Genomic DNA, 27,033 nt, shown 5'->3' on the forward strand with positions numbered 1-27,033 from the left:
CGATTTGATTTGAGATTTGTAGCTGCCATGCCTCAAAATAAGAAAAATCCCAATGACTAATTTTTTGTCACCAAAAATTCACAAAAACCCAATTTTTTAACCAAAGGTTGACTTTAAATTTACTTTTTTTTAATTGTGCAATTTTGTGCAAATTCTTACTATTGGCCCTTGATATACAGATGTCCAGTTAAAGGTTCCTGAAGAGATCCAAATGTCACACGCTGTCAAAAAATTTATATGCAAAAATATAATTATATGAAAAAAGCGAAATCCCATTTTTTTTTTTAATCTAAAGGAGCGTAACTGATATGTAAGGTTGACGTCTAAAATTTCAAGATAATGTTTTTAATTAAGTTTACAATGTGTAAAATGCAAAGTATACCCAAGACTGCGATCTCGTTATGAAATGAGACGGATATGACCACTGATTGATAAAGGCCGGAAAACTGGCGATTTTCGTTCGTCAAAACAGGCATGTTTGCACAAGCTCAGAATTCTTCTATGTAATTTTCTAACAATTGGGGACCGATTTTCTATTATATCAGACATCTGTACGCACATATATCGCATCTGAACTTTTTTTACCAACTTCGATTTTCGATTTTCCTTCCCCTAAATCACCCAAATTATGCACTGTGCGTCGATGCTAATGTAGTCGAAGATATCACATAAAAATTTTGGCCCCGACTGAAGTCGGTTAAGGCGTTTCGCACAGGGTCAAAATTCAACTTACCCGATGAAAATGTTTTAACCGACTGCAATCGGGACCCAAAATTTATATGTGATATCTTCGACTTTAGTAGTATCGATTTTGGATATTAAATAAAAAAAAAATTTTAATTTTTTGAGTCTCCATAGAGGTTTCTGGCCTTTGGCCCCATTGCGGCACGCCTTAACCGTCTCCAATCGGAACCAAAATATATTTGTGATATATGTGTTAGTGGTATTACCGATTGAGGAGGTGAGACTGGAAAAAATCGTTCATTTGATGTTAAGGACCACCCTAATATAGATACTATACTATAGATTGCTCCTTATATGTAATGAGTTCAAGTTTTCTGAACTGTCAGTCACCATTCCTGTGGAGCATGTGGTACCAATTACCAGAAAAATGGCTAAAAGGCATGAGGAAGACAACTTTGGATTTTGTTGTGATTTTCATATATATTTCGTCACGGCGGTGAAATATATGGTGTTAAAACACAAATTCCTCAGATATAGCAATTATGCTTAGTTTAGTTTAACATTTTGTAATGAAAAGATTAGCGCCAGAAAAACTGTGTCCCGTTTCCCCCTTTTCTTTTCTGTCGATCTCTTATTTGTTGGTATGAATGATTTAGTAATATTTTTTGTGAGTTCCTCCCGACGAAAATGTTTTTATTGGAAAACGAAAAAATAAGAATCACCAAGTCGGGAATGTCGAAACTGAAAGTCGGTAATACCATAAAAAAATGGATCATGCCCGATTTTCGCGCTTTTCAATAAAAAACATATCCCTCCATTTTAGAGGTGGCGGACGGGTAATCTAGGACACCCTGTATATTTACAATAGTGGTGCACTCAGCAGCTCTAAAATGCCGCTCGGTGTTCGTGTTAAGATCGTGTTTGACGTTAGCAGCGAATTACTTTGCGTTTCATTGCTAAGCAGTAGTAGGATTCAATAAACCGCCACGGCTAAATTTCTATCGCTAAAATTCCCATTATCAAAAATGTATTCATATAAAAAAAACACTCACACACTTTTTAAGTAGATTTATCTACTTTTAGGTACAAAATTTTAAGGAAGCTAAGCGCAATTCGAAAATTAAAGTTTCCATCCCGGATGGGCTACGTTTTTTTACGAAATAGGACCCAAACCAACCAGCTGAATGTCATTTGCTTACAAAATAGGGCTCAAAAATCACAATTCTATGGATTTGATATCTCGTTGGCGGAGCCACAAAAGCGACATATTTATGTAGATCGGTTGACCAGATCCCTAGCTTAATCAAGTGACCTCTTAGCGACAAGGATCTGTTAAAATGCCTGTAATAATTCTTAGCCTTCTTGGACAGTACGACCTACATCGATCCCCCCAAAACGGCTGCCCTCTCCCCTCACATAATAAGAACTTAGCTTCATGAATACCCATGGTGTTTCGCGAATGCAGTTCCTTCAGTTTTGTAGTTTCCTTTCACAGCGCTTCATTAATCGCGTTAGCATCACTTGCCAGCAACGGCTTAGGTCCTATCGGAATCGTGGCTGCAGCCGTCTTAGCTAACTGATCGGCTTCGCCATTATCTTCAACTCCCTTATGCCCTGGTATCCACATACTTTGGATAGCATTGTTCTCAGCAAAAGCATTAAGCTTCCCTGTGCACTTAAGGACTAATTAAAATTCGACCTCAAAAGACGAGAGAGTCATACGTACCGCCTAACTATCACCTAGTTCAAGTATTTCTCACTTCGATAATTTCCATGAAGTTTAAACTCTCGAGAGCTTTGAAAGGTTCCCGGAGGAGAACCGAAACGTTAAGTCTAGTGCCATATACCCTGCTTCAATACCCCCAGGAGTCTTAGAGCTATATGTGTCCCGCGGTAGTGTGCTCGCCTGGATGTGTCTCTCCATAATAGACATGCACCTGGTTGCCCTGTTGTATATCATAACCTTAAAGTTTCTATCAAAAACATAGAATATCGTCTCTGGGGAACAGAGCTAGTGGGAGCTGAGAGCATAGCTTGTCCTAGTTTCTAGATGATAAGACCTTACCTATGTGACGACATTGGCCTCGATCCCATCCAATACTAAGTTCATCATGCCCTAGAAAATTATTTTCCTGATAAATGGGACGATGGCTGTCTTAGAGGAATTAATGTTAAAACCCATATCAGCACACCACCTTTTTTCTAGACTACGTTCTCTTTGAACGATAATGCAGAGGATACTCGCGAACTTACCTCTAGCAATAAACACAATAGGGGTATTCTCTGAGTCTTGAAAAGCCCTTGCACGGATCACAGATTGCACGGATTGCACGGTAAAAACCGGTTTTCGTATGGGACAGCTTTGCAAACCGTGCAATCCGTGCACCTTGCAAGGGCTTTGCAAGACTCAGAGAATACCCCTAATGTCATCCGCGTGCGTTTCTCTGAGCTTAATATTAAGGGATTTTTTCTTCAGGTTTGGTGATACTTTAGGAAATTGGGCTCTTGCGTAATGATTTATCACACCATGCCATTAGTTCGTTGATAGAAAATTTATGAACGCAACACGAATTTGGCTGTTTTGAGGCGCTACGGGAGCGGCAAATTTTTTCGAAGTCAAAATTATTTCTTGGCAAGCGTTCAAACTAGGGGAGTTACTTCTTCTTTTATAAAGTTGCTTCTCACAAAGGAGGTCCATCCCGCTCGAAATTCTAATTTTGTCATAAGTTTACCAAGATGAGACATTTATCTTGCGTCTGGATTCCTTGCAAACTTTTCTATATAAGTAGGATTTTGTCTTTGAGTAACAAATTGCTTTCTTAACCAATAACATACATATAAATGTATGTATAACCGCTACCTTGCCTACTTATAAACCATAACTTTAAAATTACTATTTTATTTCTGAATGCTATGCTAAAAATATGTATATAAAATATTGTAATTTTTTCATCCGAAAGAAAATTCAGCCGAAAAATTTTCATCCGCCCATAGTAAATACATGGAAAACAAAAGTGAAACGTAACCCGGTTCGGGGAAAATGAAACTCATGATAGGGCTGATTATGCTTTTCTCATTAGATCTACATTTCTAAATTCATTTCTACCACGAACATAACATATTTACGACAATAAATTCAAACAAAACGTAATCAATACCTAAATACAACTCTTGCCATGAGAACGCAACGAGAAAGAAAGAAATCAAAAGTTTATGCTGCAAAACTACATTTTTATTTATTATTTTTGTTCTTGTTAAGCTGCTAATAGTTATTTATAACTTTATTTAGATAACGTACCAAAATATATTTGAGACCTAATTTTTGAGATATTTTGACATATTTATTTAGTTTTTACATTTATTGCGCTACTCAGCAATTTCATTTTATTTTGCTTTCGCCTAGTCAACGAGCACCTTCTGATGCAAAATTACTAAGCGCAAATTTTTAATGACTTTAAAATTTTGAATATTTTTACTAACATAATTTAAATTATTTACATAGAAATGTTTAAATTTGAATCTCTTTTTTTCAAATCCACATTCACAATTCCTTGAGTCTAAGTAAATTTTCACAAGTTCGTATAATTTGATGATGCTGTAGCTTTGCATTTTTATTACCTAATGCAGTTGTATTACACCGTTAAAAGTTTACTTACATTCTTAGCAAATATTTATTGAATATATTTTCTTGCGAATAAAACAAAAACAAAAACAAAACAAAATAAAATATAATCTTTAAACATTTTTTGAAGACACATAAGTATTTTAATGCGTTCAATTTTATTGCTTGCACCGTTCGTTCGTTATAGTTCGTACTGTATGCCGCAGCCACGCATAAAAAAGTCAGGCAAAAAAATATGAATTTTTTTATTTAACAAAGCAGCTTAAGCAATAATACATACAGACAAAAGCAACATGAAGAAAAAATTAAGAAAAAAATGTTAAGATTGTTTTTCAACGTTTTTTTTTTTTTTTAATATTTACATATTGCTCTACAGAATATGCGGATTCTCTTCCATGCTTTTAATCGTCCCAACATTACTTGTACCGCCAAAAATATCCAATTAATTCCTGAGACCCCTACAATTTTCCTGCTTTATTACAATTTCTCATCAAAAAGTTTGTATATGCTTAGGACATTCCACCAAAAATCATCGCCAAATGCACAAACTCACATTTTAGTGCACCCTGTATAAGTTGAATTTTTTTACATGTCACTATTTGCCACCAATTTCTTAGGGTAGTATTTTCTTATAAAAATTATTTTAGAATTTTCAACTTAAGACTCGATTAGTGGTGCCATACCATAGCCATAACCATAACCGTTACAATTAGCTGCGCCTATCAAACGTACGGGCGGCTATGTAAACGATTATTGGTGACATAACCGTTAAATACCAGTAGTTTTATATTTATATAGATCATTGCAAAATCTTTATTTTCTATGTTTGAATTTAATCGTAATTTTAGATTCATATTTTTTTCGAATATTATTAAGCGTTATAATGGTGACTGCGTTTTTAAGGTCGTTCTAAATCCTTTATGACCTAAAAAATTTGATCAGAAAATAACGGTTACAACACCATCGTGCAACAAAAAAGTCAAAATACACGAAAAAATCAGTATACTCTCGAAATATGGGCCAAATATAGTAAACTGCGTTTTTACCTTCCTCTCTGGCGTCAGGATTTTTTCAAAATGGCTTTGAAATTTCAAAAATATTATTATTTTAAAAAATTACGAGTGTTTAAAAAAATTCAGTGCAATGTAGAATAATAATATGCGAAAGCGATAGTGAAACAAAGTTCTGTTAGAAAGATGAAATTCGAGAATGTGTTTAGTCCTTAACATAAATTTTTTTCAAAAATAAATTTTGCAAATTTTCACGTCAGAGGGGAAAAACTAAATATGAAAGTTTACTAAATCTGGTCCATAGTTTCGCGATTGATAATGATTTTTTTGTGTACAAAATTGACTGTCGAACCATGTAATATGATCGATAAAATAAAAAAGCGATCCAAAATATTTTGGAAATAAAATGCAAAATTAATGGTTAAATTTGATTGGAAAAAACGAAGTCCAATTTTAACGGTTAAATTATAATTCTTATTATAAAGACAAAGTTACGGCTATGGCGTTATCGGGTCTTAAAAAATTATCAAACATATAGTAATTTTGTGATTATTTAATCCCTTTGCAAGCTGCGACTAGGAAAAGCCTTTAATTTTGAACTAGTAATTTTGAAATTATTAAAAGCAAATAAAATTTAAACTTTTTATTTATTAAACACTTGCGCGTTAAATCAATATTAAAAATTAGTAGTGACTAAACCTAATTGCAAATCTAAATCACAGGGTAGCACAGCCAACTACTACAACAACTAGGTATTGCAAAAAGTCTATGTAGAGGAAAGTATCGGAAAGTTCATATATATATATTTATATTCGGTTTGGTGTAGTCATTGTTTTTTTTTTTTAATTATAAACTTTTTTACATACACATATTTAACATAATCTGCTCATATGCCGCTGTAAATATGTTATTAAAAATATCCGTAAATACATAGCACATACATATATTCTCATTCACTTAGATTTAACGTTTAGCGCAAATACAAATGCAAACAAATGTATATGTATCAAATATATAGTCATAACTTTTCGATAGAACCTTTTGAAAAAAAAAAACACATTCCCCAAGAAATCAACGCCTCTTGCGCAAATTTTTAGCGTTTAGCGTAAAAAGAAAATTATTATTATTTTTTTCTTACTGAATTTAAGCCATTTTTTTAGCTTGTACTCTGAAAACTGTTGGATATACATACATAAATACATACTTACGTATTCAAATATCAATATCTATGTATATATACATACATACTTACTGCTGACTACAATGTTTCAGTTATTTGATTACTTGACTTCGGTATTTCACTCTCATTTCGACTGTCTTTATTATTGTTTAGTTACTGTTTACTTTTCAATAGCAAAACACTTCCATAGCTCTTACTTCAGGTTAATATTTTTTGGTTTTAACTTTACACATATCCTGCATATATCTGTTGTACAATTGTACAAGTATAGTGAATACTAATTTCTCGACGTTTGCAATAATTTCCTAGTTTGGATGAACGCCGAGCTTAGTAAATGATCTACTTACTGCGTTGCGTTTCACACACATCGCGTTGCTTTAGTTGGGAAGGTACTTACTTCAATTTTTTTTTTAAATTTCTTTAAGAACAATGTAAACATATAGTTTAATTTTCATTTTAAAATTAATTTACTTAAATACAGTAACCACGTATTTATTACATTTGCTGGTGATGTGTACAATGTCAATAAAGCAAAAGCTTATTTGAAAGTAAAATTTTGCAATTTTTTTTTTGTCGTTTAAAAGTAGTTATGTATCTGCAGAGTTTTAGGTCCTATTTGCCCAGTGCTTGAAATGGATTTAAGTAACTGGTGGTGGAACATTCGAAGTTCCTTATGCACTCTCCATCTATGTATATCTGTTTTCTTTTTAGTCTTCATGACCAGAAATAGTTATACGTGGCTTCGAATGTAATAACCAAGTGGTCGATAGGCCAAAGTTCTCGTAAGAAGCTTTATGTCCTGCGTTAGTCCACCTGCTGTGAGTAACTGGTCTGGAGATCTTCACACCTTTGCAAGCAAGAATCTGAGCAAAGGCTGAGTCCAGGGCTACCTAATTTTTATAGCAAACTCTTTTATCGCGCAATTGTTCGCTTTCGCAGTTCCCAAACCAACACATTGCTGTGGAGTCTAGTAAAGATTGGCATGTGCATGTCGTCAAAGAAATTGCAGGCGTTTTCGACAATCCCAAAATCATATCGAGGGGCTATTTCTAAGTAATCAATGTCCATCAGGCTTACCAACTCTACGAAAGGTTAACTAAATTTCAGTCTCTTCTCGATAAACTTTGAAGTCGTGGCTTAAGCCACCGTTATGTGATGGTTAACAGTTAGAGATCCTACATAAACCGTAGAGTACTCTTAGCTACAGTCTCTTTGATGTCGCACGCTGTTTTATTTTGGAATAAAAGTGACAATATCAAACATCTCGAGAACGAGAAGAGATCTCGAAATAAATGTAACGGTATTTTAAAGCTTTTACGCTAGAAAATTCTAGAAAAATTATCGTGAATGATAAGAGAATTACCTTGAATTTTAAATGACCTTCAAAAATATAAAGTTTTAAATTTTTATTTTTTTTTGCTTGAATCCAGTAGGAAAAAAATTAAAATGTTCATCTACTTCTGGAGGTCGGTTTTGAGGTCAAGATAATTTTTTATTCAATCAGACCTTTAAAATGACCTCCAAAATTAAAATTTTTGATTCTTTGTTTTTTTGTACCTAAAAACAGTTTGTAATGAATTTTCTAAAAAAAAGAAATTGAACGAATTTTTCGGTTCTTGCGGCCATGGGAATGGACTCATTGTCGCATAAACAGCAAAAATACATATGTGTTTAAAACCTTTAAAAAGTAAAAAAAAAAAATAAATAACAAAAATTTCCTTCCATTGATGAAAGTCATTTTAAAGGTGAAGGTAATACTTTTATCCAACAAGAAAGTTGTTCGTTAAATTTAAAGCGGGCATTATTTTGTGAAAATCAAGATGTTAAAAAAAAAAATAAAACTGATTTTACATTGACATTTGTACACATTGCCCCCTCTGGTAACCTCTTCCAGTTCCACTGTATTAATTGGTTTACTCACTATCAACTACGTAGTAGGTACAGGTGTGTGAAAAATATTTACAAAGTCACAAGGATCTTAGAGCGCTGCCAGTAGTATTGGATTTCAGAGATATGTACAAAACAAATCAAAAAAAAATATTTAAAAATTTAAAAATTATAAAACTGAAAGAAACGCATAAAAAAATTTATTTCGTTTTCAGTGTCCAGCGTTATGAATAAAACTTAAACTTCAAACCCAAAAATTTATGAATAAAAAATATTTTAATGCAAACTCTTCACTATCAATTCATTTCTCACATTGAATACAGGCGATTTTTGCAAGTTGTATACCTGAGATAATAGACTTGATTGGAACAAGAGCCAAATATGGTGGCACGTTAAAAAATGAGAGGGGTCGAAGGTGAGAATATTATATCAAACATTTTTAAGTTTATAAGTCCTTCGTACAGAAATGGATAAAATGGATTTGTATTCGAAATGTATTACTAGCGTCAAAATTTTAATTATAATTTATTTTTAATTATAGAAATTATTAAATAGTGAAAATTCTTAAAAGACTATTCGTTGATTTTTTTTTTTATTTTTTTACTATACAAAAGAATTAATAGCAAATAAACACCAAATCAAAATGAAATTTCTGCAAAACACAAGAAAAACTTATCCTAAAACAGTGAAAAAAAAGTTACACTTAACAAGTGCGAAGAATGCAGAAAATGCGCAAATATGTGAAAAAACTTCGTTCAAAAAACTGACTATCTTTCTCTAAAGAGTATTTTTGAACACTTATATATCAAACTACTTGTACTAAAAATTAAGTTACTTTAATTTCAGTGCGTTTCCGTTTTTCTTTGCGGCTCATTTATACAATCAAATCAGATTTGCTATTTACAAAAAAAGCTTATTTCACCAGAAAAATTTATGCAAAACTTCATTTAAAAGCAATTTTACTTTAATGTTCACTCAAGCTCTAAAATATTGGAAATTGCAATTCTTTTCTGTTTGATTCAAAGAAAAAAGTGTATGAAATTTTATTTTGATTTTCACTCGAAAGCAAAAAAAGAAACAAAAAACACCAACAAATATCTGAAGAAAACATTAGAGTTTATAAATAACTAAATCAAAAAAAAAAAATAAATAACAAATCCATTACCACTTTAATAATCAGAAAACATTCAAAAAAATATTCAAAATACTAAACTCCAACCACCACGCCAACAACATCAGACGCAAATGCCCGCCAATCCTTAAACCAACCACCACCAACACCTAAATATTTGCATGCGCACAAATAAAAAATATGAAAATTTGCATACATACATACATACCGCCATAGTTAGTTCATGGCGCGGAAATTTAGAACAAAATTGGTGTTGATACAAACAAACAAGAAAAAAAACATTTGCACTTACCCTGCACGCAGCCCAACCAGCCTAGCACCTGTCCTGCACAACAACGGAAACTGAGTAAAAAAGACAAGATATGGAATAACAGACATAAAAGTATCACAAAACACACTGGCGGCAGCCAAATTAGCCCACGCACATTTCACCACAACTTCAACAGACCAAAAATGTGCCCACCAAACCACTCAAACTAACTCCACTACTATTCAATTAGCAAACAATTAGCGGTTCAAAATTAACAAAGCCAAATAATTTGTAGCACAAAAAATATAGATAATTGGTTGATTATAAATTTAATTTGTTTTAGCTAAGTGATAAAAAAAAAGTTAATTGGGTACAGTTTTTAAAATTGCTCAGAAAGGTTTCGATGCAAAATTAGTAAAAGTTTTAATATTTAAATAAAAAAAAATAAAAATAAAAATTAAAAAATTTTGAAATTAAGCTTTTTAATTTTATTTCAACATTTAAAATTAGTATACAAAATGATCAAAATTTCTACTCAACATAAACCATTCCAGTCCGCTTCTGCTTTAAGAACCACTAACAAAATGGAAATGAAATAAAATTATACCTGCTTGATACAAAATTTTACTTCAAACTCGTTACCAATGAAACCGAAATTTTTCCACTAAAGCACTTACCAAAATGCCCCACAACCTTAGAGGTGTAATTTTGTTTCATCTCTTTCCAAACGCTTGAAAAAAATAAAAATAAAAAACATCAAAATTAAATAGAACCGAAATTTCAAAATAGCACATTTTCAGCTCTTTTTTTGTGCTACGGATAATAGCAATAATTTTTTTTACAATATCCATAATTTACTTCGATTTTACGTTACACATCTTTCTTAGACTTTCTTGCTCTTTCTATCCTACCCTCCATTAATTTCTTCGTCAGTATTTTAATTTCGATAACATTCCAGCAGTTTCAGATTGAATATCTCATTTCTCATGTTGCACGCTTTGTGTTTGTTGTGTTGTTATTATTATTGTAACAATCTATTGTAAAGAAGAATTTATAATTGAATTTGGATTTTCTTCACTTCTCGTACTTTTTCTGTTCGATAGTATTTCCGAAATTAGATAAAAAAAAAATTAAACTATTTCTATTCCCATTAACTGTAACGCTGTACAAGCGTAACATTTCTGTAACGCATTAAAAATTTCCATTTCTTTTTTTTTTGTTCGTCTTTTTTTTTTTAATTAACTATCCGTCGTAACTTCATTACCAAATATCGATTTCTCTGTCTATTCTCTTCCTATCTTTTTTAAATATTTGGATTGTAATGAAAGGAAAAACAAAATATAAAAATAAAAAACCTATACATATGCCTAAACTGAAATTTAATTGGCGTTTGGTGTTTATTGTGTGTATATTTTTTTTTTTAATAATCGTAAAGTACTGTCGTCAATTTGTATGTAACCGTTAGCGTGTATTATTGTAATAATCTGATGAATTGAATTTTTTCTCTAATAAAAATTTCTATTTAACTTACGAATTCGATTGTGAATTTCCATTTCCATTTTCATATTTCTACAACGTCTTCGATTTTCGATTTAACAATTTTAATTATTTGATTTTTTGTAAATGTAAAAATTGTGTCTTTCGAATATTTTGCTTTCATTTGCAGTCAAACCATTTTTGTATCTATATTTCTCTTCTACTAACAATTAACAACTACAACTAACATAATTTTCTAAGTTACCCTCTACCAAGCTCGCTCTCAATTCATCGCATTATTAGAAGACTAACAAAAAATAGTATCTTAAATTAAATTTACGTATCGTTTTATATGCATATGTATATACTTTGCTTAAATTAAGAGGCGTATCGTAAAGCTTAAGAAAAACTATAGATACTAATTTAACATAAATTACTTTAGACCGGTTCTGTATTAGCATAGATACTATCTAGGGTGGTCCTTATGTGAATAAATTTCCATAACATGTAAAAATTTTCAGACTTTCAGTCAAAATTTTGTCGACTTTTGCGATTTTTTTCTTTAATTTCAACTGTTCAAACCCTAGTAGCGACACTTACATTTGTTTTATATTTGAAAATTTTGTTGATGTAGAACAAAAAAAAGTGGTGTCCTATAAAAAATTTAAATAATAGTATTCTTAAGGATCACCCTAATAAATGCGCAATAGCAAGTATGAAAATGCAACTTTTTGTTGCCAGCGCAGTGTATTCCTGAATGAAACGGAGTGTCCCACCTCTAACCTGTCTAGGATTATAATAAAAAGTTTTACATATTAATATTCAAAATTTGGCAAAAAGTCGTGTCCCTATTTATACAGCTACCACGGTATAAGTATGTTACATAGTGACAATAATTCAAATACGCGTCATCCGAAGCTGTGACATTTTCCCTTCTATCAGATATACATATTTGCGTACCCCATCTCTGAAGAACTTCTCATCTTTGGATGGGATCCAATTATTGAGAAAAATTTGAAACTGTCGTAACTGTCCAGAAAGCCTGAAAACCTGACCGAAATAAATAAGAACTTTTGATTGCATGTTATATCTCGGTAACCGCTCCATCAATTTCTCCCAAACTTGGCATGATTGCTGCCCTGGCTTCAACGTACGAAAATGCCGAAAAGTATTGAAATCGGACTAAAACTACGCCCACTTTTTATATAACGGTAAATGTCAGCAATGCTAGAAACTTCGATATTTCGAGATTTAAGGATGCTAATTTGCACAAAATTTGCTACTAAATAACAACAATCCCTTGAAAAGAAGTAACATTATCATGGAATTTTGGAAAATGGGCATATAACTGTATAAGTTTATCGAAGATATTTGAAATGGGGATAAAACCGCCCCTGCTTACCATGTAGCGGTAGTTTTCGGAAAGGTGAAAAACCTATATTTATTAATTGCGCCGGGTGTCTTATGTTCGACTCTGCGCGACTTAAACTTTTTTACTTGTTTGAATATATATTTTTGTTTGTGCTCAACATTTTGCTCTTTCACAGTCGTCCCAATTTCGAAACTTTCTTACAATGTCAAACCTTTTGGTTGAGGCTTTGCTTCTATGAAACAATTTAAAATGAACGCCAAATTTGTTTGGATTTCTTCAAGCTCTAGCAGCATCAAGGCGAATTCATACAAGGTGATAGCAGAAGTATAAAAACATACATATGTATGAATTCACCTAGTTTCACGCATTTCTATCGTTTCCCCCCCAAAATTTCTGAAATGTTGTCCAATATGCAAAAATAAGCGCGTAAGTCGAATATATGCAAAAACCAGACAAATTTTCAGATATATCCAAAATAAGGTTTTTCAAATATTTGCTTAGGTTTGCTAGCCTTGATCATTACCATGAAAAATTTAATATGAGGCTTTTTAATTTTTTTTTTTTGCTTAGAGCCAAATTTAATCTTTCCAAGCTATAACTAGATACCCACAAAACGAAACGATTTTAATTGAATGGATTGACTTCCTTTGCATTTAAAAATCAAGCTAAGGAATAGTGTTTGTAAGAAAAAACATTTTATAAAGAATACCAAACAGCGTTGCCGCGAGCTTGAAAAAAGTATCAGTTGCCAAGCAGAAAAAGTATCAAAAAGTATCAAAAGCAAACACAACTGTCTGTTTTTTAACTTTTATTTGAAAAATCCATAGTTATAAAAAGAAATTCATATTCAGCCCTATTCTGCATTTCGATTACGTTCCCGCATTCCGCTCCGCAAGAATCGAACTTAGGTATTCTGCGTTACGATCGAATCGAAAGAGAAAGAGGAAGAGAGAAAACATCTTTCGAAATCAGCTGTTTGCCTAGGAATGTGTGAAATCGAAACAAAACCAAAGAAATATTTGCCGCCAAACTATAGCAGCTTATGAAGTTAAAGTTTGTAAATATTTTAAAATAACTAAATATGTATATCTAACAGCATTGTAATTTAAAAATACAATTTCGTTTGTGTTTAATTTAAGTGGCAACATAACTATAAAAATGAAATCCATAGCCGCGGCGGTATTACTTGAAGAGGAGAACGAGCCCCAGATTGCTGATGCGGAAATTGAAAGGCGGAGATTTAGGGACATGTTTGATCTTTTTCAGATGAGTGAATTTTATTCAGTGCATTTCACAGTCTTATTTATAGATAGTGAAAACAAAAACAAATTGTCAACAAAATCAACAAATTTGCAACTTACAAAAACGTAACTACGATCGAAATGTAGAATAGGTATAATCGTAAATTTCGAAGATTGATCGAATGGAAACGGAACGCAGAATACCAAAGTTGCCGAATCGAAATGCAGAATAGTGCTGATTACGTGCTTTAGCAAAACTTGCATAACGAAGTGTAAACTTATAGTCAAGTCAATATTGTGGAAACTACTACACAATAAAATTACGCAACCATTGTTTAGGAGAAACGTTGCTCAAGTAAATATGTGCGAGAAATATGAATGTGCGTTGTATATTTTGGTAGCTTCAGTTTTAATATATTAAAAAATAAAAATATTTTTTTCTACGCTCTTATCCATATTCTATAGCACGGTCTGGACAAGGAAATCAAAACTAGTAGACTAAAAACTGCACAGTTGTCGCAATGTTTTTGTGTGGCTTAGGGGCCCTATAACCGCGGCGTGTGCAAAGAAATGCCGGGTTGTATTTGCCTTCTAAGAGTTACCAGATCAAACTTATAAATATCTACATATAAAATTGTAAAACTTAAAATAACATGAAAAAAATCACTTCACCGTAAACTAGTAATATTATTTATAGTTTACAAAAATTCATTTCTGCCAGCCAAAAGTATCAAAATGGGGTATTTGTGAACAAAAAAGTATCAAAGTATCAAATCGTAAAATTAGGGGAAAAAAGTATGAAAAATGATACAATTGTATCAAGACGGCAATGGTGATATCAAATTCTTGGCCATTGATAAAAACTGCACGAAAATTTTATTTTCCTATCTGTTTGTATAAAAAATAAGAGTTGCATTTCTATTGCTTGCTATCATAGGTATCTATTTAGTATAAACATATTTATATGTATGCACTGTATTATTATTTTATAGAAATATTACAATATATTGTTGCATTAACATTTCGGAGGTTTAAGTAGCCGTACGATTCTTAGGATTTTTTCCAGTTGAGTGAGCGAGCTACTGCTTAAAAAAAAGTGTAAGACCAATACTACTACTTTACAGATATAAGTACATCTCTATACATATGTAGTAATGTGTTTTTAGGCCCCTTTTGAGGCACTGAATGCGAATATGCCATTCATTTACATATTTCTCCAAAGAAGCTCCAAGCATTATTTTGCTTATTTTTATTTATTTTTTTATGGGTTTGGAATTACTGGCAAGAATAATGGAAATTCCTTCCAAAACACATTATATCTTATTAACTTTCCAAGAATATCCACCCTGTCGGAAAGAAAAACAATCCAAAAAGAATTACCAAGATAAATAATTAAATTTTTTTGAGACCAGGTTTAAGCAAAACTTTTCAATCTTCGCTAAGATTGCCAGGTTCGTATAGAGAGATGGGTTTTGCATAATAGTAACTCATTTCGTAAAAAAATTATTTTCTCAAAACATTTCAAGCTGAATTTAAATGAACGAGTGTTAATATTAAAAACGATGAGTCAAATGAAATATTATTTTTTGAAGGCATCAACTATTTTCTAAATTAAGACTACTGAGGCGTGCGCCGATTCGACAATATTTACTTTCTCCAGGTATGGAGGATGCCCACCATTGCAAACCTTCTACCACAAACATATAAATCATCTTGCAGAGTTCCAAATCTTATACTTTAGAAGTTAAAATTTGATTTTAAACGATCATTGAGGACGATATGAAGCCATTGTACTTTTTCATGTTCCTTCCAATCTGTTTCAAATCTAAATTCAGCAAATTTCTGGTTGTCAAAAAATCAGTTGTTCGTCTCATACCCATCCCTTACAAAGGCGAGACAGAAGCACACAAATTGTAGCTCCGTTCTCTGCAGTCCCATTTGATCAATAAAAGCAAATACCCAGCTAGACCTTCTAAGCTTGAGGAAATGAGTTTTGTCCTGCGCATAATGTTCACCCGATTTCGGGTAGTGGCCTCGATGACAGAAAGTTGGAGTGCTAAAATTGTTCTGGGGCTATCAGTAAAGATCTGAAAATGTGTCACTGCGAGTATTAAGCCAGTAATCAGCCTCAGTGAAGTCAACATCGTAGGATATCCTCAGCAAAGTTAAAGATGGGGAACCGTCCTGGGGCATTTAAAAGACATTTCCGTCTACCCCACTCATTATCATAGCAACATTCACTAAGTAAAAAAAAATGAATAGAAATATGAACGAAATTTTCAGTTGCGGCTATAAAGCTTACATCAAACCTTATCCTTCCAACTCCGGTTGAAATTTTGAGCTCTCGGATAAATTTGGGCTTCTGATTTGCAAAAAAAAAAGTTTTTTAGTCAATCAAGTTGTGACTTGAGAACATTTCACAGAGTTCCACGTTTATAAATAATAACAGATAAGCATACCTGTTAGAAACAAAAGTTATTATTGTTAAATAGAAACTCAAAACCAAAAGAGGCTGGATAATTTATAACACAGCATTTATTTACCAGCCCAACTCTTTCCGTTGCAAATATACATGGCGTTTGCAAAGTGGCACGAAAGTGATAAAAAAGCTTTTGAAAGCTTTCAAAGCTTCTGAGTAATCGAGCGATATGAATGTATGCCAGAAATTTAGTTTTATAATGCAATCACTTAAGCGTGTCGTTTTTTTTATAGCGTGTTCGAGGTCTATTTCTAATATCATCATTTCTTTCTAGAAAATCGCTAATTTATATTTTTAGCATCCACCGGATGGCGGTTGCGTGGTAGTAAAATTGAATTTTAGGGTAGCTTAAGTTACGTAATTAACATTTAAATCTAAAGTAAGTTATATTATTATTAATAAAAAACTTGTTTAGTATTTATAAATTGTTAAAGCAGATGCTAATCCAAGTTAGGCTATTTTGTTAGTCTACATACATATATACATACATCGGAGTGATGCAATCTCATCAGCTTTTTAATGCGCGAAACTGCGCACTGAATCGGCGTAACTTATTCACTGCATTTATATTTTCGTTTTTTTTTCGCAAAACATTCTCACAAATAAAGCAACATTTTTTTTTTTCAAATGAAATAGTTGTGTCGTAAATAATTATCAACTGACTGCCTGATGTTGAAATTTCACTTTCCTATGAATAAAGAGTAAAATAAAATTTCATGCGCTTTTCGGTGTGTAGTGTCGATATACGATTACTTACTAACACTTTAATCACAATAAAAAAATATTAAAAATTTAATAAAGAAATACTAATATTTTTGTCTACTAAATCGACAAAATAATTGATTTGCTTTTATTTATAATTTTATTTAAATGCATATTCTCGACAAATGTACATAATAAATATTTTTTGTTTACAATAAATATACGAACGTATGTATATGTACTTTTTATAAATAAGTAGAAGCAATAAAATGTAAGCTCAGCTTAAACAAGATCTTATCAACGGAGTAAAAAATGAAAAAAAAAACGCTCTTAAAAACTACGTATGCACGTTAAGCACTGAAGGAACTGAACAACATCGCCATTAAGTATTTAAGTTTATACTGTGGCTGCGATAAAGGCGCTCAAGTCTTACCAGGCCTCTTTTGAGCCCTGGGTGCTTTTAAGGCGTTGGAGGCACACAATGTCACTTGAGAAAAGCCAAAAACAGGTCAATAATATTTGGAATGGCAAAGGACAGTAATGAACAAATAAATGGAAATGCATTTAGTGACGCGCATTGGGAGTGCCTGTAGTTGTAACATTTGTAATGTCCAAACTTTGTGGTGTGACTGTTCAGAAATTTCATGTATTTGTTTAATGAAGAGTTATTAATTTTGGAGCGATTAGTATTTTTAAGACACAGGCAGCGACTACTTAAGTAGGCAGCTTCCCTTTAAAGGTATATTAGGAGCTAAACTACTACTACCTAAGGACGAACCGCAGTAAGCGTAAAGCACTGATTATTTTTTCATTTAATGATACTTAATTATATTACAATACACATACTCAGTAATACATACATTTATAGTAAGCATTCACTTATTTTGAAGTAGTTCGTTTTTTTTTTTTGGTTTCATTCAATAAAATTAATGTCAAATGTAATGGAGGTATACAAACATTTTGCTTCATAATTATCGAGGACTATTGTGGCATTTGGAAAACAGTTGGTAATTATTAGCAAATTATAAATAAATGCATTGCTTCGTCGTTGTCACGTAGTCATTAATTAATTAGAAAACTGTCATTATTAAAGCGTTTAAGTCGAATTTTTGGGCATACTTTTAGACGCAGTAATTAAATCAATTTCTATGCAACGAGTTTTGTCTTTGACCTAGGAACAGGCCAATTACGCTCAAAGTTTCGAAACCATAATCATGCCTGTTTGGTCTATGGACCTTATGATGATATTTTCTTCAACCTCTTTTGAAAATATGTACATATGTACATAGATGTACATTCAGGAATTATCATTATCGGAATCCTCCTGATCACCATTATATAGCTACCTGATGGCATTGATCTGCAAGCTGACTTTTTATAGAAAACAAAATTGACACACTTGTTGAATAAAACGACTCGTTGGAGGCCAATAATGTCAAAGTACCTTGGAGAAATGTTTTTAAAAGTTTTTTTACAGTGGACGTTTTTGGTTTGTAGAGCTACGGGAATTACAGTCAAATATGTACTTATTACGGATGGTGCTACTCAGGGTTTTGAGCAGCGACCGAGAACGCTTTCCGGCTTTAGTACAGTTCCGCACGACAACAAAATGTAATGTCAAGAACGTTCCCGCAAAAGAACCAAACGATAACGAAAAGATTGAAAGCACTTAACTCGGAATAAATGAGAACAAACCGTTGAGGAACATTCTCAACGAGAGCAAAATGAGAACGAAAATTTTGGGAACGTTACTAGAACTAGAACGAAATGAGAACGAAAAATAAGAACAAAAGTCTGAGGAAGTCTTTGAGAACTGAACGTAACGAATGAGTTGGGATGAAAACTCGCTTAAGTGAGGACCATTTGGCTCATTTAAATTTCCAGATCGCTTATCATTAGGGAGCACTGTCGATTTATGGAACACTTTTTCATTTTCGGTTTAAGAAAAGTTCGTACCTTAAGTCTTTCCTTGATTTAATTTCCATAATTATCTATCAGTTCTTTTTTGATTTAAATATTCAAATCATTCAAACTAATACAGCATTAAAAGAATAATTTTCTACTCGCTTCCATTCTGCTCGAATAGCTCAGAAAAGACTTGTTCCTGAGATTTTAGTTCACAAATTGTTCTTTGAAATGAAGTTTGTTAGACTTTTGTTTTTTTTTCACAATGTTGAAAATAAATATTTTTTCGTTTTTTTTTCAAAATATTCTCCATGAAGATAATTTTGGAAGCACTTTTTTCCTCCGATTAAGTACCTCCAAAAATGTGACTGACGCTTCTTCAGGCGTCGAAAAACTTGGACTTCGTATTATTTAGAATTGTTCACATGCTACGTTGCTCTGATGGACAACGGCGAAATGCGACCACGATTCATCTCAAAATGGTGTTTCATCCCCAAAATCGCAGAGGATGAAGTTTCAAATATTTTGGAAAAAAAACACAAATAAATAGCACTCTTATGGCAAAATGTGTGCGAACTACGTTTACCGTAAAAATCATAAACCTTACTATGATGACTATGACAAATTTGATAAATTCAGATTAGTCTTTCAATATTCTAACACCTAGGCAGCAATCTGGGATGAACTTTTTCATCTATAATGCAATTAAGTGGTGATATAACTTAGCCAACCGCTAATCTGTGTTTTACAAAGACCCGGGACAACAAAGTAGATAACATAAGCAAACGGCCACAATAGTCCTAAGCATATTTATATTTGGGGCTATCACTGAATCCATCGTACTCCGATGTTATACGTGAAATTTACAACAATTTGACAACTTAATTCGAATGGCTACGAAGGGAACATATACATATGTATCAACATCAGTATAGGTATGATGTATTTAGTGATATTACCCATTACACTGTTCGGCAGTCGGCTGCGGATTTGATTACACCAAGTTTTTCGGAAAGTCCAAATTGTATATAGAAAAGTAAATTCTCAGCTTTCGCAGGTTGGCGATTTTAAGCGTTCATTTTTATTTTTTTTTATTGAAGTTGGTGGTTGCAGAGCAGCTTTTGACACAATTAAAATTGATCTCAGCGCAAATAGTAGTACCACCAATAGGCCTTTCTGGAAGTTTTTTTGGTACAAGGAATCTTAATCCGCTTGGAATATTTTTTAATATTAATTTCTTTTATGCTCTTTGGTGCAGGAAAAAAAACATGAAGAAACATTGTACAGAAATATTGTTCAGAAACATTGTTTTCACATTTTCTTCACGTACTTTAAATTACTTTTAATTGTTTCAAAAGCTGCTCTGCGACCACCAACTTTAAATTAAAGAAAAAAACGCTTAAAATCACCAACCTGAGAAAACTGAGTCTGAGCTTGTCTTTATACAATTCAGGCTTTCAAAAACTCTTGGTTTCATCAAATTAGTTAATAATATGGGGTTAAAAAGTTAAAAAAAAATATTTGGCAATAATTTTAATAAAAATTAATCCGAATGCAATTTTTGGCCTTGCATTCTACCCATCAAACTATCATGCAAAATATGCATAGAAAATGTAGCTTTTAGTGATCACCAACGCAAACTAAGTCTCCTTTTCCACATTTTCAGACCCACCTATTTATGTAGAGAGTCAATCTTCAGCCACGCTCATTGCGCACTTCTGTTTTATAGCATTACAATATCATAATCCCATCGTACTTCATTACTTTTCATTTCACTTCCTGCACGCATACAAAACCATCATCTCCTGGTAGTACTTTATTTTTTTTTTGTATTTCTGTTGTGAATCTTTTGGTCCAGTACCGAAAATTTTCAACTTCAAATTAAATAATGTATTTGTAAATGCAAGAAAAAAACTCACAGAGAATACAATGTCAAGCAATAAATATGTAAAAGTACATATTTCAAGTATTACAAAAATGCACAAAGATGCAAAATCATGACTAAAATGCGTGGCCAGGCATCAATTTTCATAATACAAAAAAAAAACCTAAGAAAGTATGTAAAGCAACAAGTTATATCTGTTCGTTCGTTTGTACGTTCAGTTGACTCAAAAGGCGTTTGTGTTTTGCAATTTGACAATCACATATTACTGCTATGAAAAATTCCTCCTACCACCTCCAGTTCAATTTCTTTAAAAGCACACACACTGAAGTATGTATACTTTTTTTTTTTAATGTATCCTCCATTTTTTGTGTTAATTGCAAGTAGAATTTGCTAAAGCCACCTGCCTGAGCCTTAGTATTTTATATACATACATACATATATATACATAAATAAGTAGACGATACCGCCAAGCACATCACGAAATCAAACGAAAACTAACCATTCATCAACCTTTGCCCCGTGAAAGCATAAAATGTATCATCAAACCAGTTATTTGTGCTCAGGACTCCTCAGCCCACATCGCATCCAACGAATTGCAAATCAGCCACGAAATGAATTATTGTGAAAAAAAGGAAAAGTAATGGAAAAAAAATAAACCCAAACCAGCCGACCTTTTTTTCATTTAAGCTCATCTGAAGATTCACTATCCTTCATTAATTCATAAAAAACTTCTTGCTAAAAGTACTTAAATGCACGCCATACGGAAAGCTTAAAGTAGAAAACGTCAACATATATGTATACATAAATAATATTCCATCATCGATTTCGATGTAGCGGCATCTCATTTAATATTCATCATAGTTGTCAATCAAGATTTCAATATGCATCATAACCATTGTCATATTGTCATATTTGCATGTAGATACGCTTGCTAGCGCTTGTGTTGTGCGAACAGTTGAATGATTCAAATGTTCAACGAATGCTAAAGAATGATAGTTCGTCATTTCGTAATCATATTTATTCATTAAAGCAATATCTGCACTATCTCTGTTATTATAAATAAATATGTATATGAGTTGGTTTTTAGTAGTAGTGCTTTCACCAAACGCGGCATGCGTAATCTTCAGATTGATGTGTGTGCACCTAGCCTTAAAGTATGCCAATAATTAGATATTTGAAATGATAAATATGTATTAATTTGTCGAAAGCACTGAGAAATAGTTAGTATTTATGAAAAATGTGCATTTATTTAATGTTTGCATGTTGCCCATAAAGTATAAGAAAATTTATATTAGATACTTATTGAAAGAGAAAGGCAAATGGTGAACAACCAAAATATCGTGTGATTTAGAGTTTTTGCGAAAACAAATGGTAAATGAAAAAATGCAACGTAATAAAAAAATAATATAAAAATAAAAATAAAATAAAGTTTTTAACTCGCTAAATAAATAAATCATAATAAAATGTAAATTTAATTAAATAGAGAAATTTTAATTTATGTAATGAAATATAATTAAAAAAAAATAGTAAAATTATACATTTTTACTTAAATAACTAAAATCAAACTACATAATTTAATTTAATTACATTTTATAAGAAAATAGATAAAATGGCCTCAAATAAAATAGATTTACCCTACCGTTGGCCTCAGCAGCTAGTGCGCTAGTAATGTTGGCGCAATATTTTATATTTCATCAATAAATAATAATAATAATAAAATAGAGTTAGTTTAATGGAATAAGTTATTTTAATTTAATAAAATAAAACAAAATAAATTGGAAGTAAAAAAATTAAGCAAACAAAAGTCAAATAAAATAAAATACACTAAACTAAAATAAAAAAAAAAAATAAAAAAATAAAATAAAATAAAATAAAATAAAATAAAATAAAATAAAATAAAATAAAATAAAATAAAATAAAATAAAATAAAATAAAATAAAACAAAATAAAATAAAATAAAATAAAATAAAATAAAATAAAATAAAATAAAATAAAATAAAATAAAATAAAACAAAATAAAATAAAATAAAATATAATATACTATAATATAATATAATATAATATAATATAATAAAATATAATAAAATTAAAATAAAATAAAATAAAAATAGTTTTAAAGTCAAATAAAATAACTCGCATTTAATTAACTAAAAATCAATCAAAAGACAGCAAAATAAAACGAATTTCATTTAATGAAATAAAATTTATTTAAACTATTGAAATGAATTAATCTGATTAATATATTAAAAAAAATATGTAAAAAAAAGGAAACTAAAAATATAAAGCAAAATATAGAATAAAATAAAATAGCATAAAGTTAAAAATTTAATATATTTTTATTAATGATAATAATAAAATAAAATTAAATAATTTTCCAAATGAAATAAAATAAATAGCATTAAGTTAAACAAAAATCAAATAAAAGAAAGCAAAATAAAACGAATCTAGTTTAATGAAATAAAATAAAATTAAATTTAGAAAATTGCAAATAAATTATAAAACAAAATAAAAAAGCATAATTAACTTAAATTTGATTGAAACTAACAAAAAGATACAAAAACGCTAGGATATTTTATCTTCGATGACATGAGATGAGATGACTTGTCGTCAGCTGATAAATCCACATTTCAAACTTTTTGCAAAAACTATAAAAATTCAAGAAACTTTAACAAATTCAACCAAAATTTTTAAAATTTTAGGTAAGCTGATTTATAGCCCATTAAATTTAATAAATTTTATGTAAATTTAAAATTGCGCTGATTTCCTTCATATAAAAGTAATGGCATACTGTAATGGCAGAAAATGCTCAACACCGTTAGCCAAAAAAATTACTAAAAATCAAGGCGATTTGCAGCGTCTAAAAAATTTTCAATTTTACCTACTTGAATTTAATAGGCTACAAAATTTATACGTCTGGTTGTAGCTGAGTGCGGAAGGATGCTTGCCACAATTTGTTTTGATATCCAGACATGATCAGGGTTCGAATTTCACTGCAGACAACATGCAACTTAAATATTTTTTTTTTTAGTTTTGTTTTGATTAGTCACTTCACGGATGATTTTTCAGATCGAACGCAGCCACTTTAAATATTTACCAATATACAGTACTTTCGTTGTCGTTTATAGTAAGATAAATCGCGTTTCTATTTGATTTTAAAATTTTCTCCCTCAGTGTAGTAGATCTATATATTTTTTCCGTTTCCTCGCACCAACGTCCATTTAAACTTAACATTGACGCAAATTAAACTGTGTCAAATAAAATTACGATTTTTTTTTGCCTATATTAAAGTTTCGTTGTCGTTCACGAAGAAAACAAACTGGAAGATTTTCAGCCCTCAATCTTCATTTTTCAGTAAGCGTTTTCAAAAATATGAATTTTCAACAAAAACAAATGGTGGCTGTTATTTTTTTATAAATAACTAAAAGTAACAAACAAAAAACCTTGTAGCCCTTTCAATTTTATTAATTGTAAAATGTAAAATAATTTGTTTTCAAGATTGGAACAAAGCCAAGCATTTTTCCATCAAACGATTTGAAGAATTTTCATTGATCGAAACTAATAATTTCGAAACGTCCCTAGGTTGCTCAAATAGCCAAAAGCCAACTGAGTAATTATATAATACTAACTGTAATAATAATGAATTGAGACACAACTTACTAATGAAAAATTTTAATTAATGACTAGTTTCAGGCAACAAAGCACTTTTAAAAACTGGCCCAATAAATTACACGAATTTATAATAGTTTTGACCACCTTAGTGTTGTTCACCATTTGCCTGACTAATAATTTTAAGAGTATTTAATAACTTTCCCTTCCAAACTTTTTTTTTTTGTTCAAACTGTAGTATACATTTTATTTGATATTAACTCCGGGGTAGCAGACTAAATATTTAGCTGTAAATTTCTTTTAGTTTTACATACATAAGTTTGAATTATCATATAATTTCTGTTTTCTTGATAATATGTATACTAATTATATGTATGTATATGATTCAATTTTTTTTTTATCCGGCATTTAAAAATTTTAATTATTACGATTTAAATGCTTAATTATTTCGAGTTTTCCCTTCTAAATCTAAAATTTGTTTTTTTTTTTATAATTTTTATTTAGTACCAAATGCAGCAAAGACATACATGCAATATTATATTTCATATGTATGTATGTAATTTACTACTAAACTTTAACTAAGAGAAACACAAATACATACAAAAAAAAATGTTTTAAGAAAATATATGCGCACACAAAACTTCAAACACACAATTTGAAAAACGAACTCAAACAACACACAACCACAAGCATATGGCATAGGTTTAGCTCTATTTTTTTACACATGTATGTACATACATATGTACATTTATACTCGATGCATTAAATGCAAGTTTTAGTAATAAAGCCTGCTTAAAAGGGTATTCGCTAGAAATGCGCATTAGCATACACTGACACATTTGGAGCTGCGTCCAGCACATAACATGTACATGCACATATACATACATACATATCTATAAATTAACATCAAATAAGAACACACAAAAAACACAACAGTTTCATAATTTTCATTGTAAACCAACAAACATATTTTATTAAGGCCAAAATTTTATGTCATAAATAATATACATACATAATACTTACACATCTAACTATGTACATATATCTGTATTTTGACCCTGTTAAATAATTACATAAATTAACTTAAGCTTTTAACCTCTATGTATATATATATATGTATACACATATAAATGTATACTCGTACAAATATATATCTAAATATACATACATAAATGGAAAAAAAAAATTATAAGCAATTACTTACAAATGTATGTATATAAGTGCCCAGTAGGAAATTTGATCATGTATGACTTTAAAGACTCTCTCTGCTCTTAGTCGTGTTCCCAAATTTCTGGTATTTTGTGGCTGCAAACTAACAGGAAGTCGAACACGTAAATACTTTTGTATATCTCATAGCACAGTGTGTCACAAATTAAGGGACGGACTAATTTCGAATGTTCAAAGAGCAAAACCCGTCAAAGCTTTCTGGACCTCAGGTCAATTCTATATTTTATGGACGAAAAAATGTTAAATTTGGTTCTTTTATAGCTTTTGAAGAAGTGAAAAAAGATTTAAAATTTGTATATGTAAATTCCGACTTTGCTTTTTCACATGGATTTTTTTTTTTTTTACCACCCCATTAGGCTGCATTACATAATTATATGATCTTTTCTGCCTGGGTATTTATAATACAACAACAGTACAATACACTTACACACACACACATATAGCAAATCACATTCATACATAAAAAAAAAACATATTCAAACACATTTACATATCGTCGTTTAAAGTACAAAATCGCGTATCGCCATTCTGCAAAACCGCCTAACTGACATTGGCTGCCAAAAATTGGATTTGCTCACTCGGGCTCTTGGCTCAATTCAACAATCCATTCGTCCTGAAATATACTAGCCAGAAATGCGATTGCTTTATAAAAAAGAGAACCATTTTGAAATATAAGTGTTTTTACTCTCTAGAAAAAAATGTATGCAACCTCACATACGCGATTTTGCATTTTGCTGATACGCGGTTTTGTACTTTAACGACGATATATATGAATCTGTATTCATTTACATATCTACATATACATACTTATCAATATATTACAACGTATTATATCTATAAACTAAATTCAGTTCTACTTGTTATTGTATTGTAATTTTTCTCGTCTAATCACCTGCCAATACCAATTTTTCTAATCGAATATTTCATTTCTTCTTATCACTCAAACATAAAAAACGAATTTGCAACGCATTGCATTGCATATGTAAAACCGTTTGTCACAAATACACACACCAACACGACGATCAAAATGTAAATGCTGCGTCATCATCATCATCCTGGTATACGTACCCGCATTATGACACTTTGTCTCTTGTGCTGTTGGCGCGGCCTACGTCTTTTGAACTTTCACGGGCTGGGACTCTATTGCGACTTTTCCGACCGCACACCTCTCCTGCGTGGGTGCTTGCGTGACTGGCTGACTTTTTGATTGGTGCGGTGCCGTTGATTCACCCCAACAATAATGCATAGACATATTGTCGTTTGCGGACATATAACGTACGAGTCGGTGTCGCATTTCTTAAAGGATTTCCTGCACGAGGATCGTGAGGATGTGGATGTGGAGGTTGTATTTTTACATCGGTAAGTTTTTGAATTT

At 31.3% G+C, this 27,033-nt stretch overlaps 1 protein-coding gene across 1 annotated transcript in view; it reads left to right on the plus strand.

Moving 5' to 3' along the window:
- The window catches only part of LOC118736803 (calcium-activated potassium channel slowpoke), a gene marked incomplete in the record, with an annotated part of 257,695 nt that overhangs the window by 149,395 nt on the left and 81,267 nt on the right, over positions 1 to 27,033 (plus strand). Inside the window, 1 exon segment of the mRNA XM_036466842.1 lies at positions 26,907 to 27,017. Coding sequence (XP_036322735.1) covers positions 26,907 to 27,017 — 111 coding nt within the window.

The sequence above is a fragment of the Rhagoletis pomonella genome, unplaced genomic scaffold (assembly GCF_013731165.1).
Source record: "Rhagoletis pomonella isolate Grant_MI unplaced genomic scaffold, Rhpom_1.0 Rhpom_scaffold_00004, whole genome shotgun sequence".
NCBI classification, from domain to species: domain Eukaryota; kingdom Metazoa; phylum Arthropoda; class Insecta; order Diptera; family Tephritidae; genus Rhagoletis; species Rhagoletis pomonella.